The 24,169-nt window shown below is 38.4% G+C and overlaps 1 protein-coding gene across 1 annotated transcript; it reads right to left on the bottom strand.

The window, feature by feature from the left end:
* Window positions 1-800: 800 nt before the first annotated feature.
* On the bottom strand, window positions 801-22,242 carry LOC106598658 (SLAM family member 9). The gene is made up of 5 exons (XM_082974340.1): window positions 22,094-22,242; window positions 5,256-5,579; window positions 4,154-4,432; window positions 3,896-4,015; window positions 801-3,334 (listed from the first exon to the last, which is right to left on the bottom strand). Exons 1-5 carry the CDS (start codon window positions 22,191-22,193, stop codon window positions 3,300-3,302), a joined length of 858 nt encoding a protein of 285 aa, XP_082830466.1. The 5' UTR covers window positions 22,194-22,242; the 3' UTR covers window positions 801-3,299.
* Window positions 22,243-24,169: the final 1,927 nt, after the last annotated feature.

The following is a 24,169-nucleotide window of genomic DNA, read 5'->3' as shown; positions in this document are numbered from 1 at the left end:
TCCTGGGGTCCAACACCAATTATCAAGACATTACAAACAACCACAAATCAAGACTTCACAAACATTCAAACATTAAAGACAATTAAAATACCTGACAGGAAATACATTCAGTTAAAGCTTTCTATTTGCTGTCCAGTCATATGGTCTATCGCATTAGATGTTCTTTAGTTTTTTTCTTGAAGGTGGATTCACTTTTTGCCTGAGAAATATGGATTGGTAAAGAGTTCCATTCAGCTATGGCTCTATATAAACCCGTAGATTTAAGGCGATTTGTCCTTGGCTTGGGTTGTCTTAGCTGCCCTGAATTTACCTGTCTGGTTTGGTGGTTATGCATGTTGCTAGTATGTACTAACTGGCCTGAAAAATACTGTTTTTTTTTTTAAATATAACATTGCTAAAGAAAATCAGAAGACTGGATAGTAATATGTTTTCAACGTGAAGCCATGACAAATTCTGAAGCATTTGGATAATAATCATACGGAGAGAGCAATGAAGAGCTAATATGGCAGCCCTGTTTTGAGCGATTTGGTGCATTTTTATATCTTTCTTTGCTGCAGATGACCATATAACTGGACAGTACTCTAAGTGTGATAAGACCAGGTATTGAGTCACCTGATTCGGTGTGCTAGATGTTACATACTCTGAATATTTTCTTGTAACAGCAATTCCCTTACACATCTTAATAACAATATTATCTATGTGTTCTGACCATGATAAAGCTGCATCCAACATGATGCCTAGTAGATTTTTTTTTCTTCTCACTTTCTCCACATGCATTCTATTCATCAACAAATTAAATTGGGGATTTTTTATTTCACCTTTATTTAACCAGGTAGAGTCTAGCTTAAAGCTAGTGAGGGAGGTAAGAGTCTCCAGCTTCAGAGATTTTTGCAGTTTGTTCCAGCCATTGGCAGCAGAGAACTGGAAGGAGAGGCGGCCAAAGGAAGAATTGGCTTTGGGGGTGACCAGTGAGATATTCCTGCTGGAGCACGTGCTGCTATGGTGATCATCAGCAAGCATACATCTTAAACCAAATACAATACATTTCGTTTTAGAAATGTTCAACACCAATTTGTTCATATCAACCCACTCAGACACCATTCTTAGTTGACTGCTCAGTACATCTGTTAGCTCATTACATTCTGATGCCGCGCTATACATTGTAGAGTCATCAGCATACATGACCACTCGTGCTTTGTTCATTACTGAAGGTAAATCATTAGTAAAGATAGAAAAGTGGGCCAAGGCAACTTCCTTGAGGAACACAATGTATATCTTTACTGTTTGAAAAGCTACCATTAAATAACACTTTTTGCCTTCTCCTGGATAGAAAGCTTTCCGTCCAGGATAGAGCTGCAGACTTAAAAGCAGAACATTTTAGTTTACCTACATTAGTAACAGTTCATGATCATTTACATCAAAAGCAGCACTGAAATCTAGCAACACTGCACCAACTAACTTCCTGTCATCCATACTCTTTAACCAATCATCTGTAATTTGTGCTGAGGCCGTACTCGTAAAATGCCCTTCTTTGTATGCATGCTGGAAATTCGTTATCAGACCATTACATGAGAAATAATCCTTGATTTGTACAGATACCATTTTTTCTAATATTTTACTTAGCACAGGCAGCATGCTTATAGCACGACCAGGACCAGTGAATGCAGGTTTTTTTTATCCTTAGGTAGTGGAATAACCTTTGACTCTTTCCAGACTTCTGGGCACACCCCATATATCAAGCACTTATTTAAAAAAATGAGAGATTGGGTAGATATTTGGTTAGCTGTAACTCTAAGCAATTTGGCATCAAGATTATCTGTACCAGGTGACTTGTCATCCAAAAGAGAGAACAGCATCCTTTCTACCTCTTCCCTTTCTACTTTATGAAATTCAAACATGCATTGCCTCTCCTTCTCAATACAATCTTTTAAAAGAGTATAGGACATGGAGCGATCAGTTGGAAACATAGCATTCCTCAACTTGTCCACTTTGCCTGTAAAATATTCATTAAAGTAGTTCGATGTTATGAGGTTTTGTAATAAATATACCCTCTGATTCAACAAAAGAGGCAGACATGTTTGAATTCCAACACATAAGTGTTCAACGTTCTACACAGTTTGAAACTCAGTACAAAAATCTTTATCAGTTTGAATAAGTCATTCAGTTACTGTATTTTAGAATAGTGAAATGTGAACTATATATATATATATGTATCTTCATATTCAGTCTCAATAGAAAAGTACAAAAATGAAATATCTTCCAGTGCAACAACTCACTATGGTATTGGTAGATTTGGTATTTTTTCACAGTTATATACAGCACTGTATGTGGGCTAATGTAGGTGAAGCATAAAATGCTCTAATAGGAGAGTCTGCTGGAGGGAGTGATTGTATTCTTAAGAGATGACCTACATACTGTGTTGCTAGAAAAGGACAAGCAATAAATGGTCCATCATAATAAACTAAACTGTTAATTTCGTACATTCAAACTGCATGAACCCAGCTGTTGTCAAAGCAAGATCTGAACTACACCTAGTCACGTCTGCATTTTGCAAAAAGCAATACGAGTAAAATGTCACCAAAGATTACTTTCTGAGTCAAAAGGCAAATCAAGATCTACCACTCAGAAATGTTTCAACAGAATCTATAGTGGTTTCCAACGTAGCCTAATAGCCATTGTGTTGAGGAGTAGGTGGCTTTATCTCACCAAACATTGCTTTTTAAGTACACAGCTGCTATCCACTGGCAAGCTAAACAATGACCAGCTATAAAAAGATACAGGGGAGGCACCTACATTTAAACAGAACAGACAGTACTGAAATAAGCTATGGCACAGCAATAGCATAGATAACACACTAGTGAATTGTATTAAAAGAGGTTCCATTTGTTTTAACCTATACATTGGGACAATGGGCACTTGAAAAGAGGGATCACCCTACTAATAACCCTAGGCATAGCTATTGAATTTGTCTGTATCAGTGAATCTCATCAAGGCCCAAATTCAACAAAAGACTGTGAGAATGACCAACAAAGGAAGTCTGAAATGATAACAGCACAATGGATAAATGGGAATTTTATCCAGTAACTGTGCCTCCATTAAGTTTTCTATTTTAATATTTACTATAATTTTGTCTTAACATCCTCTTTAGGATGTAACGCCTTCTCTTGGATGTGAATTATCATGTCACCCTCTCAGAACCTTCCTGTTTCGCTCCTTCATGTAGTCTAAACATCCTCGCTGGCAGCCATGTGATGTAACTGGAGAGTGTATCAGAAACTAATGTCAATTTAGGTTTGTCCCTAAGCGACTCCAGTCCCTGTATACCTGTTCACTCCTAGACAGGGAGAGGGAAAGAGGTAGGGAAGGAAGGGTTGAGAGGGACAAGGAAAGAGGGGCAGAGAGGGGGGGCAAGAAGAGGTGTTAGGAAGCAAAACAATAAGTAAAGAAAAAGGATCATGTTTCGTCATTAGATACTTTGTACCAGAGGAAGGAAACATGTCTGATGCCCTCTTATCTATCCTCATTGTTTTGCAACACATATGCACAAATGCTCACCCCCAAGACAGGTTCTACAAACAATAAGGACTAATGTTACTATGGGTACCTGTGTCTGTGCTAGATGTCTTTTTGGAGCCAGAGAAGCTATAAAGTAATGCTTGTCAGAGTGTGCTTGTGCGTGTGCTTTCTGCTTTTTCAACATTTAGAGAAGTGGTCTGAGATAATGCAACTGTCTGACCAAGCAGAGGAAGTGTGGAAGATACACCACTTCATTTGACCTGCATCCGTTTTTCAGGCAAACATGTAATACCTTTAACAAAACACTATCCATGATAATAATTAAAAAAGGTTGTGCACAACATGTTTTGACTTTGACACCCCGTTAAAAGATTAATACCTGCATGTGAGTGTCCGTTGCTCCTCTTCTTAAGATATATTGCAAGTCCAGCAAGTCCTGAAGCAACCAAAATGCAGATTACAGCAAAAACAAGACAACCTCGGGTCCTCTCATCACCATCTAAAGAAGAAAGAGAGAACTATTTAAATTAGAACATTGGTTTTCATAAAATGAGCTCTACCATACTTACTGTTTTATATAGAAGTTGGTATTGTCTGAATATCAGCAATGTAACATTGCTACTGTACATGTTTTTACCTGTCACCTTGGAGGGATCACTCTCTATACAGGAATTTGGAACAACAGCTGTCTCCTTGCTGACTGGGTTAGCAGCCTCACATCTGTAAGAGTCTCTGGTCTGTACATCCACCTTGAGAGGTAGAGAGGGGGTGATGTTGAGGTCAGGGCTGCTGGTCTGGTTGAGTCTCTCCTCTCCTCTGTACCAGGACAGGGTCACCTCTCTCCCGTTCTCCACAGAACACACCACTGTACAGGAGATGTTATCATGGACCGTCACCTGAGGTTTGGACAGAACATCTGGAAGACAAATAATGAAAAAAATGTGAATTAGTGAAATGGAACTTATCTTTAAAGTGACAAAGAGCAGTTGCTACATCCATTTTTTGACTTATAAATGAATGATATGTACTCATTGATTCTTGAAGTGTCACAGGTTATGTCGTGGTGTTGAAGAGAGGACCAAAATGCAGCAGAGTTGTGGATACTCATTTTCTTTTAATGAGACACACGCAAAGCATCCACAGTGAAAAAACAAAACAATAAATGATACTCACGACAGCAACAGTTTTGCAGGCTATACAAAACGCAGTGCAAAAAACAACTATCCACAACCCCAAAGAAAAACACACACCACTATATAGGACTCCCAATCAAAGGCAACTCAACACACCTGCCTTCAATTGGGAGTCTAATCACCAACACAAACCCCTTAACACACAAAAACCCTGCCACATCCTGACCCAAAACTGATACCATACCTCCCTCTGCTGGTCGGGACGTGACATGAAGAATATTTCAAAATGCCTCATGAGAACCCATAAACTTGTTTTACTCCAGTGTTTGTAAACAAAGAAATTGTAAACAAACACTATATATCTACAAACTATATTTTTTATATAATGGCTGATCAGTCCTTGCATCCATAGCTCTGTCTATGAATTTGAGAGTAGTTACATTTCTCCAGACCCATCCTTCTGCTTTTTACGAAACCAAAAAGCGACAGCTTTAGTATTGTTTCTACTGCTGATTGCCGTTTTAATGATTTTGTAATTTACAGCACACACACACACACACACACACACACACACACACACACACACACACACACACACACACTTACAGTACACAGTAAGCTGAAATGTATGTGTCGTCTTCCCTTCATCTTCATCTGCCTTCTCCACATTATAAACCCCAGAATCGTCTATTTGTAGGTCTGACAAAGTGAAGAATCCAGTAACATTGTTCCAGTGAAGGCGGTTTTTAAATCTCTTCACAAGGTTGGTATTACTTTGTTTACCAGGGTACACCTGTGCAATATTGCCAAGGTCTCCATAAAGTAAAGTGCCAGAATTCAACACTCTTTCTGGAAAAGAGAGAAACGTTCCCACGATGCCTTTCACCTGCCGGGTCTCTGAATGGGCTGAAAACTGGGCTGAGCAGAGTACTGTGGAGAGAAAGAGAGATAATAATATAGCAATGTAGCAAATTACAGTTTATCTCGATTTCTTGATAAAATGTGTCCAAACAGAATTAACATTTTAGAAACAATTAACATGCAGCCGTAAAAACTGAAACACGTTGGCCAAAATGACACATTTTGCAAAATGCATTAAGACTCTCAAAACATTAAATACATGACACAAAATCAACTACCTCCATCAAAATATACAACTTGTAATCTATTGAAAAGTTATTTCAATAAATCGTTACACAATGGTCCAATAAATACTAACTAAACTATCAATATACTCTAACATGGTTTACCCTCTTTCATATTTCTGTGCCATTTGTTGATACTATAATTATGGTATGCACCATGAAGTCATGTAAACATATCAAAGCATCGGCTGTATTATTTTTTCCGAAATAGAGTTTTACCAAAGATGACCATTGCAGAAAGAATGTCACTGAAGAACATGAATATCCAGAAGCAAAAGGCTTAATTTGACCTTTTTCAATGTTGTCCTTCACAAATTCAATGATGCTGTACAGTATATACAGAGAATAAAAATAAAATACACCAACCTAACAAATCATGGCAAAAACAAAGAAATGTAAAAAAGGCAACACCAATACAGTATACACCACATTCAGTCCATTTGTTCTTGTCAATCAGGCCACATCTCTTCATCAACATCACACTGGATGTTTTCCCTTAAAATGCAGCGAGGAAAACATCTCCTTGCATGGCACATCCGCGCTTGGCAGTCCTCTTCAGTGATTGCCATATAACCGGAATTCATTGCGTCTAGGAGGGACATCTGGTCATGTGGACGGTAATCATAAACGTTCCACCTCCACACATCTGAACCCCTCTTCATCTATGGGCCCCTCTACCTCTCCTTTGTCCTTTCCCTCGGCCTCTTACTCGATCCATTTTTGCAAACAGCAACTCAGAGGTGAGTGACCTCTCAATTAAACTTTTAATGGAACTGATCTCTATCATAACCTAATGCGCACAACAGTATTATTTTTTGTAAAACTGTAAGTCATTACTCATTGCTTTCACACAAAATGCAAATGCTAAGCACATTTTTGCAAAACAGTAAAAACAACTCACTACAAAAGACGCAAAACATTTGGTGACAGCTGATACAAATTACTCCTATGAATGTGAACCTCTTCTGCATGCGTGCACACTTTACACAATTGTTCACTCAGCAATCAGTGCTTATTCATGGTTTAAAGAGGTCAAAACTGTAAAGGCCTGATGTGATGGTGACGGTCAGGAAAGAAAGTACAGAAAATGGTTCCAAAAGAGTTCTTCGGCTGTCCCCATGTCCCCTTTTTGGTTCTAGATAAAAAGCATTTTTGGTTTCAGTTTGAACCCTTTTGGGTTCCATGTAGGGCCCCCTGGGGTAAGGGTTCTACATGGAACCCAAAAGGGTTCAAACTGAAACCAAAAATGGTTCTTCAAAGGGTTATCCTATGGGGACAGCTGAAGAACTGTTTTAGGTTCTACACACTGAAATTAAGTAAACAAACTCTTATTCTGCTGGTAATGGCACAATAACTGAAATGCCATCATTGTGAGAACGAAAAAAAACAATAATTTATTACTTAATTTTTTGGTACTTTTATTTTAAGAGGCAAATTCCATTGAGACCAAAACCTCTTTTGCAAGAAAGCCCTGCATGTGCACAAATTATACAAAATATGCCTGAACTGCCCTAGAGGCACCAGACATTCTTAGTGCAGAGAGCTCTGCAGTTCATTCCATATATGGGGCGCAAAAAAACTGAATGCAGATTTACTTAATTCCGTAGTGATCAACGGGACTTCTAGAGTTAGTCATCCCTGTGATTGGGACTGGTAGCTCTTATGTCTGTAATTTAAAAATGAAAATGAGGCCCACTAAAACGTAGCGCCGGTATTATGGGTCGTATCTTTTGAACCGTAAAAGCTACAACCAAGCTGTTTTCTCTGAGGAAAAGAGTGAGACTTGGCTACACCGAACCTGGTCACGAAATGCAGTGGGGAAAGTGAGAGGATTGAGCGAGACTAGAAACTCAAAGACAACCTACTTCTATACTCAAGAAAGAGAAAAACATAGCTTGACTGTTACATCACTATTTAAATCAATGCTGCTATTGTTTTTAATTTCGTAAAGCAGCTTGTGTTTCTTATCCAGGCAAAGAGAGAGTCAACTGAACGAGTCGTGTAGCCGATAATCAGAGTAGAGTCTGTCTGCATTTCTGCCCACACTCATAGTTTGCTCACCTGCAGCTCACCAGCTGATGTATAGTAGGCTGTGACTTCTTTCCTTCTGCTTAACAGAACTGTCCCTGCGCAGACACAGAAAAGCTCTCAATCTCTCCAAAAACTATTGTCCAGTCTATTTAGCAGTCCGATTTTAGTAGCAGAGATAATTTAGTCAAGTTTCGTTTTAGTAAACTGAAATGAAAAATATTTGAGCCTATAGTTTGTTCTTGGTCTATTTAGCCAGTGTTTGGCGAATATTTTTGTCACTATTGTTGTTGATGAAATTAACACTGATCCAAACAATTTACCACTTAATAAAATAAAATTGTCAAATTCACACACTTACCAAGAGAACAACCCTGGTCATCCCTATTGCCTGTGATCTGATGACTCACTAAACACATGCTTCCTTTGTAAATTATGTCTGAGTGTTGGAGCGTGCCCCTGGCTATCCATAAATTAAAAATAAACAAAAAAATTATGCTGTCTGGTTTGCTCAATATAAAGAATTTGGAATTATTTATAGTTTTACTTTTGATACTTAAGTATATTTTAGAAATTAGATTTACTTTTGATACTTAAGTATATTTCAAACCTTAGACTTTTACTCAAGTAGTATTTTACTGGGTGACTTTCACTTTTACTTGAGTCATTTTCTATTAAGGTATCTGTACTTTTACTTAAGTGATGGAAATTCGGTACCTTTTCCACCACTGCTTAATTTAAAACCAGTGATGCTGCTGAGATGGTGCTATGCCTTGGTCTGAAGCCTGACTGATACTCATTTAGAATAGATTTCGTAGCAAGCAGAGATCTAAGTTGACAGTTGATTAGAGATTCATCAATTTTGTCAAACTGGTCCTTGACTAAAAAACACTTTCAATGAAAATGTTCATTCTTCATTTGTGTCCGGGAAACCAGCCCAAAATGTCTACAATGACGTGGTGCTCTGTGTTTCTCTATGTCTATTTGTTTTCCTGCTTATCCTGGATAAGCAAACACTGACATACAAAAACAAAGGTTAGACCATAGCTTTGTTTAATAAATTGTTAAAACACATGTATTTTGAAAAATAAAACCACTATTGCATCTAGCTGCCACAATTTTGCAAGTGTCAGAAAACACCTCAAACTGTTATGTTAGGCTGTAGGACTATGTTTAATAATCAGCATAATCACAAAAAAACGTGTTCACGCATTATAACGGTCAGAACATACAGTAGGTTTACAACAAAATAGAGAAACACATTAATCTTAGTCAAAATTGACCAGGACAAAATACGACAAAAGCTCTTCGCATGCATGACTTGTTACAGCAACATATAACTTCAGAACTGGCTGAAATATCTTTGTACTGGCTAAAGCCAGTGGCATGAATTTAAATTGTTTATATAGTTAGAGACAGATACAATATATTCAGTGCTCTCCACTAATTTTGTCACCCTTGGTAAATCTGAGCAAAATGGGCAGTGAAAAAAAACGTCTTTATTGTTTATCCTCTTGTTCTTTCATTAAATAAATTCACACAAATCCAACCTTTAATTAAAGCAAAATAATTGAAAGAAAAAATACATGCTTATCATAAAACAAATATTTTTTCTCAAATATACAGTACCAGTCAAACGTTTGGAAACACCTACTCATTCAATGGATTTTCTATATTTTTACTATGTTCTACATTGTAGAGTAATAACACATATGGAATCATGTAGTAACCAAAAAAGTGTTCAACATATAAAAATATATTTTAGACTTTAGATTCTTCAAAGTAGCCACCCTTTGCCTTGAAGACAGCTTTGCACACTATTGGCATTCTCTCAACCAGCTTCATGAGGTAGTCACCTGGAATGCTTTTCCAACAGTCTGGAAGGAGTTCCCACATATGCTGAGCACTTGTTGACTGCTTTTGCTTCACTCTGCGGTCCAACTCATTCCAAACCATCTCAATTGGGTTGAGGTCGGGTGAATGTGAAGGCCAGGCCATCTGATGCAGCATTCCATCACTCTCATTATTGGTGAAATACCCCTTACACAGCCTGGAGGTGTGTTTTGGGTCATCGTCCTATTGAAAAACAAATGATAGTCCCACTAAGCGCAAACCAGATGGGATGGTGTATCGCTGCACAATGCTGTGGTAGCAATGCTGGTCAAGTGTGCCTTGAATTCTAAATAAGTCAAAGACAGTGTCACCAGCAAAGCACCCCCACAGCATCACACCTCCTCCATGCTTCACAGTGGGACCAACACATGCGGAGATCATCCGTACACCTACTCTGCGTCTCTGAAAGACATGACGGTTGGAACCAAAAATCTCTAATGCCAATTGCTGGAGTTTCTTGGCCCAAGCAAGTCTCTTCTTCTTATTGGTGTCCTTTAGTAGGTTTTTTGTTGTTGCAGCAATTCGACCATGAAGGCCTGATTCACACAGTCTCCTCTGAACAGTTGATGTTGAGATATGTCTGTCACTTGAACTCTGTGAAGCATTTATTTGGGCTGCAATCTGAGGTGCAGTTAACCTGTTGGGGATAGGGGGCAGTATTTGCACGGCCGGATAAAAAACGTACCCGATTTAATCTGGTTACTACTCCTGCCCAGTAACTAGAATATGCATATAATTGTTTGATTTGGATAGAAAACACCCTACAGTTTCTAAAACTATTTGAATGGTGTCTGTGAGTATAACAGAACTCATTTGGCAGGCCAAAACCTGAGAAGATTCCAAACAGGAAGCGCTCTCTCTGGCCATTTCATGGCCTTCTTGATCATCTCTAACCAAAACAGGGGATCTCTGGCATGACGTGACATTTTCTAACGCTCCCATAGGCTCTCAGAAGGCGCCAGAAAGATGAATGGTGGCTTTGCAGGCCCTGGCTGAAAAACATTAGCGCATTTTGATAGTGGTCGATCAGAGGACAATGAGACTGGAGGCGCGTGCACGAGCCGACACCATGTTTACTTTCTCTCTCTTTGAACGAAAACAACGACTCCCGGTCGGAATATTATCGCTTTTTTACAATAAAAATTGCATAAAAATTGATTTTAAACAGCGGTTGACATGCTTCGAAGTACGGTAATGGAATATTTAGAAATGTTTCATCACGAAACGCGTAGGGCGCGTAACCCTTTGTCACCCTTGGATAGTGTCTTGAACGCACGAACAAAACGCCGCTATTTGGATATAACTATGGATTATTTGGGACCAAACCAACATTTGTTATTGAAGTAGAAGCCCTGGGAGTGCATTCTGACGAAGAACAGCAAAGGTAATCAAACTTTTCTAATAGTAAATCGGAGTTTGGTGAGTACCACACTTGGTGGGTGTCAAAATAGCTAGCCTGTGAAGGCCGGGCTATCTACTCAGAATATTGCAAAATGTGCTTTCACCGAAAAGCTATTTTAAAATCGGACATAGCGAGTGCATAAAGGAGTTCTGTATCTATAATTCTTAAAATAATTGTTGTGTTTTTTGTGAACGTTTATCGTGAGTAATTTAGTAAATTCACCGGAAGTGTTCGGTGGGAATGCTAGTCACATGCTAGTCACATGCTAATGTAAAAAGCTGGTTTTTGATATAAATATGAACTTGATTGAACAAAACATGCATGTATTGTATAACATAATGTCCTAGGATTGTCATCTGATGAAAATCATCAAAGGTTAGTGCTGCATTTAGCTGTGGTTTGGGTTTATGTGACATTATATGCTAGCTTGAAAAATGGGTGTCTGATTATTTCTGGCTGGGTACTCTGCTGACATAATCTAATGTTTTGCTTTCGTTGTAAAGCCTTTTTGAAATCGGACAGTGTGGTTAGATTAACGAGAGTCTTGTCTTTAAAATGGTGTAAAATAGTCATATGTTTGAGAAATTGAAGTAATAGCATTTCTAAGGTATTTGAATATCGCACCACGGGATTACACTGGCTGTTGCGTAGGTGGGACAAGCGTCCCACCTAGCCCATAGAGGTTATTTGCCGATTTCTGAGGCTGGTAACTCTAATGAACTTATCCTCTACAGCAGAGGTAACTCTGGGTCTTCCTTTCCTGTGGTGGTCCTCATGAGGGCCAGTTTCGTCATAGCGCTTGATGGTTTTGCGACTGCACTTGAAGAAACTTTAAAGTTCTTGAAATTTTCCGGATTGACTGACTTTCATGTCTAAAGGTAATGATGGACTGTCATTTCTCTTCACTTATTTTAGCTGTTCTTGCCATAATATGGACTTGGTCTTTTACCATATAGGGCTATCTTCTGTATACCGACCCTACCTTGTTACAACAAAACTGGGTCAAACGCAGGAAGGAAAGAAATTGCACAAATTAACTTTTAAAAAGGCACACCTGTTAATTGAAATGCGTTCCAGATGACTACCTCATGAAGCTGGTTGAGAGAATGCCAACAGTGTGCAATGCTGTCATCAAGGCAAAGGGTGGCTAGTTTGAAGAATCTCAAATATAAAATATATTTAGATTTGTTTAACACTTTGTTGGTTACTACATGATTCCATATGTGTTATTTCATTGTTTTGAGGTGTGTTATTTCATAGTTTTCACTATTATTCTACAAATAGGCATTTTCAACCGTTTAGCTATTTTTTAATAGCCATTTCCTGATTTGTGCAGCTCAACAACCTTTTGTTGTACATCATTACTGTATTCTCGGGTCTTTCCCATAGTGATGCTGTCACATTCTGACCAGTAAGGGGTCATTTGTTATTGTAGTTTGGTCAGGACGTGGCAGGGGGGGTATTTGTTTTATGTGGTTCGTGGTGTGTGTTTATGTAGTGGGGTGTTTGTTTAGAGTATTCCAGGGTTTTGGTCTATGTTCTATGTTAGTGTATTTCTATGTTCAGTCTAGTCTATCTATTTCTATGTTTAGTTAATTGGTATTGGGCCTTCAATTGGAGGCAGCTGTTCCTCGTTGCCTCTGATTGAAGGTCCTATGTATAGGGGTGTGTTTGTCATGGGAATTGTGGGAGGTTGTTTGTGCATAGCTGTGTGTAGCCTGCATGACGGTTTAGCGGCCGGGCCGGGCCGGGCCGGGCCGGGCCGGGCCGGTTTCGTTTCGTTTCGTTTCGTTTCGTTTCGTTTCGTTTCGTTTCGTTTCGTTTCGTTGTTTTTGTATAGTGTTCATCATAAAATAAATATGAGCATTCACATACCCGCTGCGCCTTGGTCCACTTCCTACGACGGCCGTTACAGAAGCAGAAATATGGAAACTGTATGTCCTCATATTTATACCCCAGTGAAACAGGAAGTCATGGCTTACCACTTAAGTGTTCCTAATCACTCAGGTGAACTTAAAAATGTAAAATATGAATGGGAATATACTTGATTTATTTCTAGGGGTGCCAATAATTGTGGCACACCTGTTTCAGAGAGAAATATTAATCACATTCATTTCTTTCAATCATTTTACTTCAAATAATAGGTTCGATTTTTGTGAATTTTTTTAATGAAAAACCAAATAGGATAAACCGCAACAACAACAAAAAAATCACAGCCCGTTTTGCTCTGTATACCGAAGTAAATGTTATGATGTACCATTAGCTAGAGCTAGGCAAAAGTTGGCAAACGTTAGCTTGCTAGTTCACTAACTTTAACTGTTATTTTTGCCTCAGTCACACTAGACATGAATCAAACAATGAAACAAGCGGCCAAATTATTAAACAGCAATATATTCCACCGTAATATGAGTTGTTATTAGTCAGTATAGCAATGTAACGTTATTGATCTGTCAGTTTCCCTAGCTAACTCCCTACTTTTCACACTCACAGGATCTAAGCAGCTCTACAGACTTCACTGTCAGTACACAACACTATGCTCATCATGTCTTAGCAGGATCAGATGGTGGCAGGTGTCCCAGCAGGGTCAGACAGCCAGGGAAGACCAGTCTATGGAGCTCAGGTGAATTTTGCAATATATTATAACAATTAGTGAATGGATACAAAGTTCCATCTTGAGTTGATGGGTAGGCTACAGTGTGATCTGGGAATAATGGTAATTTCAATTATTGAACCATTGATTGTTTTCTTGGATAATATAATGTATAAATGTACACCAAGGTAATTCTTTGTCATGCCTTATCTGAGCAGTATCAGATGGGTCAGGCAGTCAGGGAAGACCAGTCTGTGACTGCGCAGAGGGGAACTTTTGCAGATACAACACTTTACTCTCTCAGTGCAGCAAACACTGGACAGGCGAAAAGCTTCAAGATTAAAATGATTTTAAAGCAGTTAGACAAACCTCTAAAGTTGATTTCCAAACTGTATCATGGGTTGATAGTGGCTTTTCGCGATGACACAAAACATGTAAAATAAAAATGTGTGGAAGACCAGGGAGACACTATTGATGATGATGAATGGATACAGATATGCCCTGTCATGTTCATATAATCTCAGACATAAATGACTGCAGTTTAAGATCATCCATAGAATGTACTACAGTGGAAAGAAAAAGTATGTGAACCCTTTGATATTACCTGGAGTCTAATTCACAACACAGCCCCTTTTTTTCAATTTTCACCTAAAATGACATACCCAAATATAACTGCCTGTAACTCAGGCCATGAAGCAAGGATATGCGTATTCTTGGTACCATTTGATAGGAAACACTTTGAAGTTTGTGGAAATGTGAAAGGAATGTAGGAGAATATAACACAATAGATCTGGTAAAAGATAATACATAGAAAAAACCAAACATTCTTTTGTATTTTTTTTGTATAATCATCTTTGAAATGCAAGAGAAAGGCGATAATAGTGATGTGTGTTCCTTCCAAACAACTAAACTTTAATTTCATCTGTCCACAGAATATTTTGCCAGTAGCGCTGTGGAACGCCCAGATGCTCTTTTGTTAACTTCAGTGTGTGCAACAATGTGTGCAACAATGTTTTTTTTGGACAGCAGTGTCTTCTTCTGTGTTGTCCTCCCATGAACACCATTCTTGTTTACTATTTTACGTATCACAGACTTGTCAACAGAGATGTAAGCATGTTCCAGAGATGTCTTTAAGTCCGTCGCTGACACTAAGTTTCTTCTTAACCTCATTGAGCATTCTGCGCTGTACTCTTGCAGTCCTCTTTGCGGGGCGGCCACTCCTAGGGAGATTAACAACAGTGCTGAACTTTCTCCATTTATAGACAATTTGTCTAACCGTGGACTGATGAACATCAAGGCTTTTAGAGATACTTTTGTCACCCTCTCCAGCTTTATGCAAGTCAACTTTTCTTAATCTTGGGCCTTCTGAGATCTCTTTTGTTTGAGGCATGGTTCACATCAGGCAATGCTTATTGTGAATAGCAAACTCACATTTTGTGAGTGTTTTTATAGGGCAGGGCAGCTCTAACCAACATCTCCAATCTCGTGTCAATGATTGTACTCCAGGTTGGCAGACTCCTGATTCCAATTAGCTTTTGGAGAAAGCCTAGGGTTTTTCTAAACTACACTGTGAATGTTTAAATGATGCATTCAAAATCGACAATAAAAATACAATAATTTGTGTGTTATTAGTTTAAGCAGACTGCGTTTGTCTGTTGTTGTGATTTAGATGATCAGATAAAACTTTATGACCAATTTATGCAGAAATCCAGATAATTCCAAAGGGTTCACATACTTCTTCTTGCCACTGTATATGCAAGTTAAACTGAATATCATGCATTCAGAAATGGCATTATTCTGCTGGAGGTGTAAAGCACAAAAGGGGGCAAATTTGCAAATGTTATTGTCTTGTGAAGGGTGGATGAATTCTGGCAAAGAGTATGTTCTTTTATCTCATTATGTCCACATATTCTCCCTGTTTTTGTTTGCTTGGAAATGTTGATACTGGAGACTGTTATCAGAAGAAACTGTGTAACCTAGCATTTATAGCGGCTAAGAAATGCATTGCCATTAATTGGAAGGTTGGTTATCCTCCCACAATGTCACAATGGATGGCAGAAATGTCAAGTTATGTATCACTAGATTTGATTTATTTCACAAGGGTATACTGTGCAACTTTCATAAGGTCTGTCTGTATTCCTTATATGGAATACTGTATGATAAATGGAGTCTGTAGGTAAAACATGCCCACGTCAGGTGAGATACCCACTTAGGCAATCCCTAGCTGCCGGGCTGCTCAGTCTTGGCCCTTGGGGTCACTCTGGCCTTGGCCTATCACACGTGAAACATATAATGAATGGTTGTAATCTTAATGAAGGGAAAAAGGCCATTCTTGAACATGGGGTGAGACATTCTTACTAATCTGCTAGAGAACCAGTTTGTGTTTAAGTATAACTTTTGTATGACTAAGGCCTTTAGTGAGAGGTCTAATGGTTTAATATTTAATCATTTCTGCCCTCTGAATTCATATTCTTTAATATACTGTAAATAGGCCCATTTAATTTTGTCTGGCTTGCCGTTTCAAATAAAATTGAATATTCTTTCTTTCATCTAATTAACAAAACGAGTCACTAGGTGTAGACAAGACCGTAAGCAAATAGGTAAACTGCGATATGACTGAAGAGTTAATCAGTGTGAGTATGTCCACTTCACCGTCATACCATTTTATTGGTAAATTACACGGTAATGCAAAAGTTGTCTTTTTTTGGCGATCCAATTTGTAATATAGTACATTTAAAATAATTTGGTTCTGCCGCAACATCTACATTGGGATTGGGTCCGGACTTTGACTCAGCCATTCCAAAACTAAAAATGTGTTGATTTTAAACAACTTTCATGTAGACTTGTCTGTTTTTGATAATTGTCTTGCTACATGACCCAGCTGCGCTTCAGCTCACAGACGGATGGCCAGACAATTCTCTGATACATAGCAGAATTCATGTTTCCTTCTATGGCAAGTCATCCAGGTCCTGAGGCAGCAAAGCATCCACAATCCATCACACTACCACCTGCTTGACCGTTGGTATGAGGTTCTTACTGTGGAATGCAATGTTTGGTTTTCACCAGACATAATGGGACCCATCTCATCAAGAAACAAAAAAATGGAAGCACTTGGATGATCATCAAGACTCTTGGAAGAATGTTCTAAGGACAGATGAGTCAAAGGTATAACTTTTTGGACGACTTGTTTCTCATTATGCCTGGCGAAAACCAAACACACCTTGGGTAAATCAGAGCTAGGTCTAACCTGCTTATGAGAAACCAAGGCCATACAGGTCATTCATTCATTCTAACCATTGATCCCAGTGGAGTCACTGTGTACAGCTGTCCCGATGGCCGATGCTCTGTCTAACCGGCTAATAATCATTGCATGCAATACGATTTCGGCAACTACAGTAACTCTACCTTCACATCACCCCAAAATAATTTTACAAATACAAATTATGCACTTAATGTGCATCGTTTTGACACTGATTCCCACATTGGTGTTTTTCGTTGCAAATTTACCTGAACTAGGACACTAAAGGAAAACAAAACAAACATTGGCTCAAAGCTGTGTTATACAAAAAAATCTTGGTGGAAATCTGTGTTAAAACAGCTAACACTAAGTGTATCTTGTGTAGGCCTACTTTTAAAGTTATTTCTGGATGATAATTAAGTTGAATGTTCAAGGTTTCCAAAACTGTATCGCAATCAAGGATCAACTGTTGCACGATTGAGCATTTCACACTTGACCAAATCACCTCAGCTAATCAAAAGGGAAGTTGAGTATCTCCAATGTGTAGTCAGAAGGGCAAGGTATTACCAGGGATAACAAAATTAGATTCGATTAGACAAAGTGCACTGTCCTCAGAAGATTTAAATCCTTTCCACAGCACAAAAACACACAAGACACAAGCAAAAGAGACAATTAGACAGAGGCCTAATCAGGTATGACATTCCCAGCCCATGTCAGTCTACATAGAGACCATTTCAACGATTTCCATGATGGTTCCATATCATTTCAAAACGAAGCCTGGAGAGTAAATAGGCCTACAATTGAAGTTGCATGTACTAGTCTAATCAAAGCTGGGATAAGACCTGAGGTAAGAAAAAAGTTGACTATACACAGCACAGTTCAATCATATCCTGTAAATTATGTCCTACTTAATTTTGTTGTCTGATTCCTGTTATTTTTTAATGTGTTCGATGTCCACAGTCTGTGAGGCAAAAGAAGCAGAGGGCTTTGTGACCAAATGGCAGTCAAATGAGCAGAGGGTAGTTATTCTTAGTCAGCTAGTAGGGGCTTGGCTTTTTTTTCTCTCCTTTATTTAACTAGGCAAGTCAGTTAAGAACAAATTCTTATTTTCAATGACGGCCTAGGAACAGTGTGTTAACTGCCTTGTTCAGGGGCAGAACGACAGATTTGTATCTTGTCAGCTCAGCGATTTGAACTTGCAACCTTCTGGTTACTTGTCCAACGCTCTTACCACTAGGCTTCCCTGACACTTTCACTCGTCCAGGTGTTAATCTGAGCAATAATAAAAGACAGAAAGTGAAATATTTTTGTTGCTAAAAGTTACAAAACATTTGCAGAGCCTCTATTAGAGTATGCCTAGTAGAGTGTAAATCCAGATTAAGGCCGTTATAAGCTATAGTCAGTCTTGGCAGTTACCGATATGCAAGAAGTGATTTTCATTAATCAAAGTAATACAAAGGCTATTTCCTATTTTTCTACCCTTAATAACTTCTTCTCATGTTTTGACATCTATGTCCTCAAGCATTTAGTCGACCTGTAGATAATTACTTTTAGTAGTAGTGGTGGTGGTAGTAGCATCCTCATTTTGTATTTTTTGTAGTTCTTACTAACACATCCTTCTCTTCCTAGATGAAGAAGGTGTGTGAAGCTGGGAAGAGGACAGAAGGCAGCACCCCATTGGCCTTCATGGTATGGGTTGAGTACCCTAAGAACGGTAAACCCATATTCCATTATTCAGGTAATGTACTTTTCAAATACATATTATGTACTATGAGCGACATGTTGTGGCTTGTGCAATGCACTTTTATCTAAAATAAGATGCGGCCAACAGTGAAACATAGAATTTTCCAACAGAAAGGTTAGGCCTGTTATATAACATGTTATAGTGTTAAGATAACAAATGAATAGTCTAACCTAAATTAGCACACAGAGTCTCATCAAATATAGTATTTAAATGATGACTTAGTCTTTGTCATGTGATACATTATGAAGAGATGGGGATATTTGATGGAAGTAGAATTATTCAGAAGTGAAGCACTGTGCTTTCAATGACAATTGTTGTGCTGTGTAGATATGATTCTTTCTGGCTTTAAAAAAAATCCATGTGAAGACCATGGGTTCCTGGAAGGCTTTTGGACAGATGAGAAGAAAGTGAAACTCTTGGAACACTTCCAGTAGAAGAAAGCCCCCCCACCCCACAAAAAAGTATTTGAGATGTAAACTTTTGTTTTTATTGGTCATGAATGTGTTTGTTTAATGTCTCTCTGTCTGTCATGAATTTGTTTCCTATCGCAGTGCATTTTCTTGTATGTAATACAAATAGCGGAAAAACTGACAAAGATATCTCTAGGAGACAAAATTAGATTAGCTGTGAATAAACGGTTACTCGCTCTGAACCACATCGCTCCTTTGCTGTTCTTTGGAAGCAAAACATTTGATTGAAACCAATAATAATGAGTGCAAACGATTTGGTTTAATTTGAAGTTATTTCTGTGGGAGTTTACATTCTAGGGAATAAGCTGGTTTGCTGGGTCCTCCATATTACATTACACCCCAGAAAAACATTTTCCGACATTACTCGGTTTTAAGTAATAACAAAAAAAATTACAAGTTTGGTGTAACTTTGATGCATATACTAATGCAAATCCATGTTATATGTGCTTAGTTTTATGCTACCTTCCCTTCAAAGCATTTTCTTGGTCAACAGCCAGGTGTTTTTCCAATTAGGGGCTGGTTGTGACCTGGAGGAAAATGCTTTTTCAATTTCAGTCAAGGGGAAGGTTTAGTATTTTTTTTATTTAGTCCAGGGGAGGGTCATGTCATTTGTTACCTTCTCCCATTCCTAGTCAACTCATTCCTAACCACTGGCCCCTCTGACTTCAAGATGGCCAATCACTCCCCTTCTCAAGAAACCAACACTCGACCCCTCTGATGTCAATCTACAGACCGGTATCCCTTTCATTTCTTTCCAAAACACTTGAGCATGCTGTCTCTGACCGACTCTGACCAATACATTTCCAATAACAATTACTTAGAATTAAACAATAATGACACAAAAAAAATGCTTTATAAAGCTATACAGTCATTCTACAGTGCCTTTGAATTAACTTTAAGAAACAGGAGTTTGTCCAGTCTTTAGTTTGAGGATCATGTGGTAATTTAGCATAGCAGATGCTCTTGTATTCCCATAACCTAATCACAGTCAACACAAATCTATTTTGTAACAACAATATCATGGAATAAAATATAATAAATTAGTAGACAGTTTCGTGAATGTAAACAGTGCATATACCGTAGGCCTACCTGATGATATGCTGCTCTGTGTTAAAAAACAAATATTTTTTTCTCAAATTCGACGATTAGAAACTTCAGATGTAACTGGTTCATTTTTACACTGTTAGCACTGTTCCTAACTTAGACTATCCTATTTTTTAACAGCCTGTATTGAAATCACAACCTCTCTGGTGCTGCAGCATGCGCTCATTCATTGTCTTGCTCTGGTGTGATATTAAAAGATTCTGCTTGTCTCCAGTTATGTAAAATAAAGTAGAATTGCATAAATGTGCTTATAAAAGGCAATTTCTTCTCAGAATTAAAATAAGATGATAGATTCAGGCAGTGCTTTTATTATAATAGAGATCTTTTCCCCCCTCCCCTTGTCCGCGGTGGAATGTGAATCCACAACCTTCTGACAACTTTGGCATGTAGGCTAATGCTTACAAAATGAAGAACAGTTTCTAATGCTACATATCTAAAGGCTCTCGTCTGTCCTAGGATTGAGGGTATATGGTTGGCATGTTCTCTGCTATCCACTTTGTTTCATTTTGGGTACAGGGGAGGGTCACTTGTCTTATTTCAAGCGGTCAGGGAGTGTAAAAATATATTTTACTGAAGGGTCATTCATTTTCATTTCAGAGAGGTCCGATTTTCTCCAGGTATCCCTCCATTATAAATAACTTACAGTCCCTTAACAGTTCACAAGCACCTCAGTCAAGAAACTCAAGATAGATCTGACAGACAAAACCAAAACCTAAAAACCCACATCACTTCCTTCTCACACTACATCTTAAATACTTTGAGGGCTTGTTTCCCAGACACATATTAGGCCTAGTCCTGGACAAAAATACTATTTTAATGGAGATTCTACATTGTGCATACTCTTTAGTCCAGGGCTTAATTTGTGTCCAGGAAACAGGTCCTGAATGTTTGATCTACGGGGTTCTTCATTTTGTTGATGGACCTATGCTCATTGTCATTCAATGATACAACAACATGGAGGAGATTCCCAACTGTAGTTCTTATCACGACAATAATGTATTAAAACGTCATACGAAACATAAACACAGTTGTTCATATTACAGTTTCAGAAAAGGGAAGTTGTTCAAGAGCATCAATTTAGGCAAGTTGGACAAACATCTAATGCAGTGAGTTGATAAAATCTTGTTACCAAGAGAAAATGCTCTCTCTTCTCCATCCTAAACACAGACGGGAATGACTTGTGTGAGCTCACATTCAAGCCCAACATTCAAATAAGAGGCAAATTGGTTGCAGTCAGATCATTAGTACCAGAGAAATAGATAACCTTGAGTTACTCAAGTTGATCAACTTCGCTTTCTCTATGAGATACAACAGAGTTTGTCTGCACATTTTTTTTCACACAACTGTTGTTAGGTGTAGCCATCAACGCTTGTGAACATAGCCACGGGAAATAGGGGTGCTATAGCACCCCCTGAAAAATAAAAAAGAAGGAAAAAAACTAACAGCAACCAGCCCCCACCATCAAACTGCTTTCTGCGGCTATGCTTGTGTAATTGCTTTTGCACAGAAAATCTCCCTACAACCTTAGCAAATGGGTCGATGCCTCCTTTTATATTTGTTGTCTAACTTTAGGGTGTAGGCTATGCCTGGAACAACAGTGGAAGTCCCATAAAATTGTATAAAGCATCAGGTAGCCTAGCCTGCAGATATAGTAATTACATTTGGAAACATAGCTAATAAGACTAATAAGCCTACATGTATAGCTTACCTATATATACATATATGACGTTTCTGTATCACATGGGAAAATGTCTAAAGGTGTCACAAATGAGTTTAACGACAGCTTTCAAGTCTCTACAACCACAGTCACAATAATCAAGGGGCACATACCGAAGAGATACAGTAGCGTCAACTTCATTTTTTTTTCTTTGAGAAAACAGCATTGTAGCCTACAGTCCATCCAATCATCCAACTGGTTCCACACAATCATCTACAAATACCATGACATAGTCTGAGATACTCGACAAGAGCACCCAGACATTGAGTTTGTTATTTAAGCTGTCCCAGGGACCCGTGTGGGTGGAGTTTGTAACAACTACAACTCCATCTACAGCTGTATTTGCTTTTCACACACAACACAAAAAAGAGGAGGGGCATGGAGGGAGATATTATCCTGTTATCTGAGCGGCAGCCTTGGTGGTGTACCCAGGAATCTTTGCTGTGTTTTTCAATATCATGAAACCGCATCAAAGTTAACACCTGTTCATTTGTTTCTCAAAAGACTGTTATAGATTAACTTATCCTGTGTGCATTCTTTCTTCTCCAAATAATTTGTGAATGTTGAGTGATGGTGGATGAGCATTCCATTTCGAGGCAGAGAACAGAGAGAGAGAAGGGGAAGAGCGAGAGAAGGGGGAGAGTGAGAGACGGGGAGAGAGGGGGAGAGCGAGAGAGGGGGGGGAGAGAGAAAAAACAGCCAGGAACACTCTCTAATCATTCTTGATTAAAAATTTTTTTTTTTCTTTTTTTACATCAAATAAAATAAAATGTTATTGGTCACATGCACATATTTAGATGATATTATTGCGGGTGTAGCAACGTGCATTTATTTAAAGGATATTGTATGTTTTGTTTTGTGAACAATTTGACCAGGTGACACAATAATGATCGATTTGAACAGGGCATAATGTGTTTAGTGTCTTTGTGTGCAGACAGTCAGCTGTCTATTTTGATCAACATTGGGTGAACCGTTTAGGAATTACAGCACTTCTTGTACATAGTTCCCCCAATTTAGGGGACCAAAAGTATTGTCACATTTCTACAATTGTTATTTAATTTGAAAATGTGTTGTAGGTTGTGTAGATCAGTGAAAAAAAATCCCAAATGAATCCGTTTTAATATTTTAATTTAAGGCGGCAAAACGTGAAAAGTGAGCAAGGGTATGTTGGGTTGCTAGATCTGAAGGTTGCTAGATCGAATCCCCGAGCTGACAAGGTAAAAATCTGTTGTTCTGCCCCTGAACAAGGCAGTTAACCCACTGTTCCTAGGCCATCATTGTAAATAAGAATTTGTTCTTAACTGACTTGCATAGTTAAAACAAAAGGTTAAAAAAAAAACATTTTGGTAGGCAATGGGGACCCTATTCAGACTTGAGATAAGTTGATTTAACATGGACTTATGCCCCCCAAAATGTACTTAAGTGAATTTTTTTGTCAATTTATCTCCGTCTGAATCAGAGCCTGTAAAAACTAAAACTACTTAACCCAACACCTAATGCTAATAATAACAGTTACTGTACACTGTACACTCAATAGTAACAATATACTTACTCTTTAGCACTTTGAGATTGGTTTTAACTGAAAGCAGGTTAAGAAACTAAATGTATTATTATTGATTACTGTTACTCTTAAATAATATGCATGTCAAGCAAATATGTCTATCTAGATAAGCTTTGTCACAGACACGTTAATTTATTCTTCAGTTCCTCACAGCTCGTTAAATACATTCTTATAACACCTGAACTGACACATTTGTGAAGGTTAGCTGGACAGACATGTTTCACCTGCATTCTGATTGGTTTTCTCAACTTTTGTGACGTTAGTATAGGGATATTGTATAGTATATTTTTTCCCGTATTCATTTTGGAGAAGAGCCTGTAGTTTGTGATTTGAGGGATTGTGGAGTAGATGCCGTGGAATCAGGACAAGACCGAGGTAAGACAACAATGGACACATTTCTGTAATAGGGTGAACTATAACTTTTATAAGATACACCGGCCAAAAATGACATGGCGACGGACAGTAGTGGCTGCTGAGCTGGATGAGATGGGTCTTTATAGGTTATGGGACAGATGGCACAAGCTGTGGTCAAAGACATACTCCAGTGGGAGACAATTGTTGCGGCTGTCACGTCCTGACCCTTGTAAGAGGTCATTTTCTATAGTAGTGTGGTCAGGGCATGACAGGG

This window comes from Salmo salar, chromosome 04, assembly GCF_965601325.2.
Source record: "Salmo salar chromosome 04, fSalSal1, whole genome shotgun sequence".
In the NCBI taxonomy this organism is placed as follows: Eukaryota; Metazoa; Chordata; class Actinopteri; order Salmoniformes; family Salmonidae; genus Salmo; species Salmo salar.
This window is presented reverse-complemented; position numbering and strand designations above follow the sequence as displayed.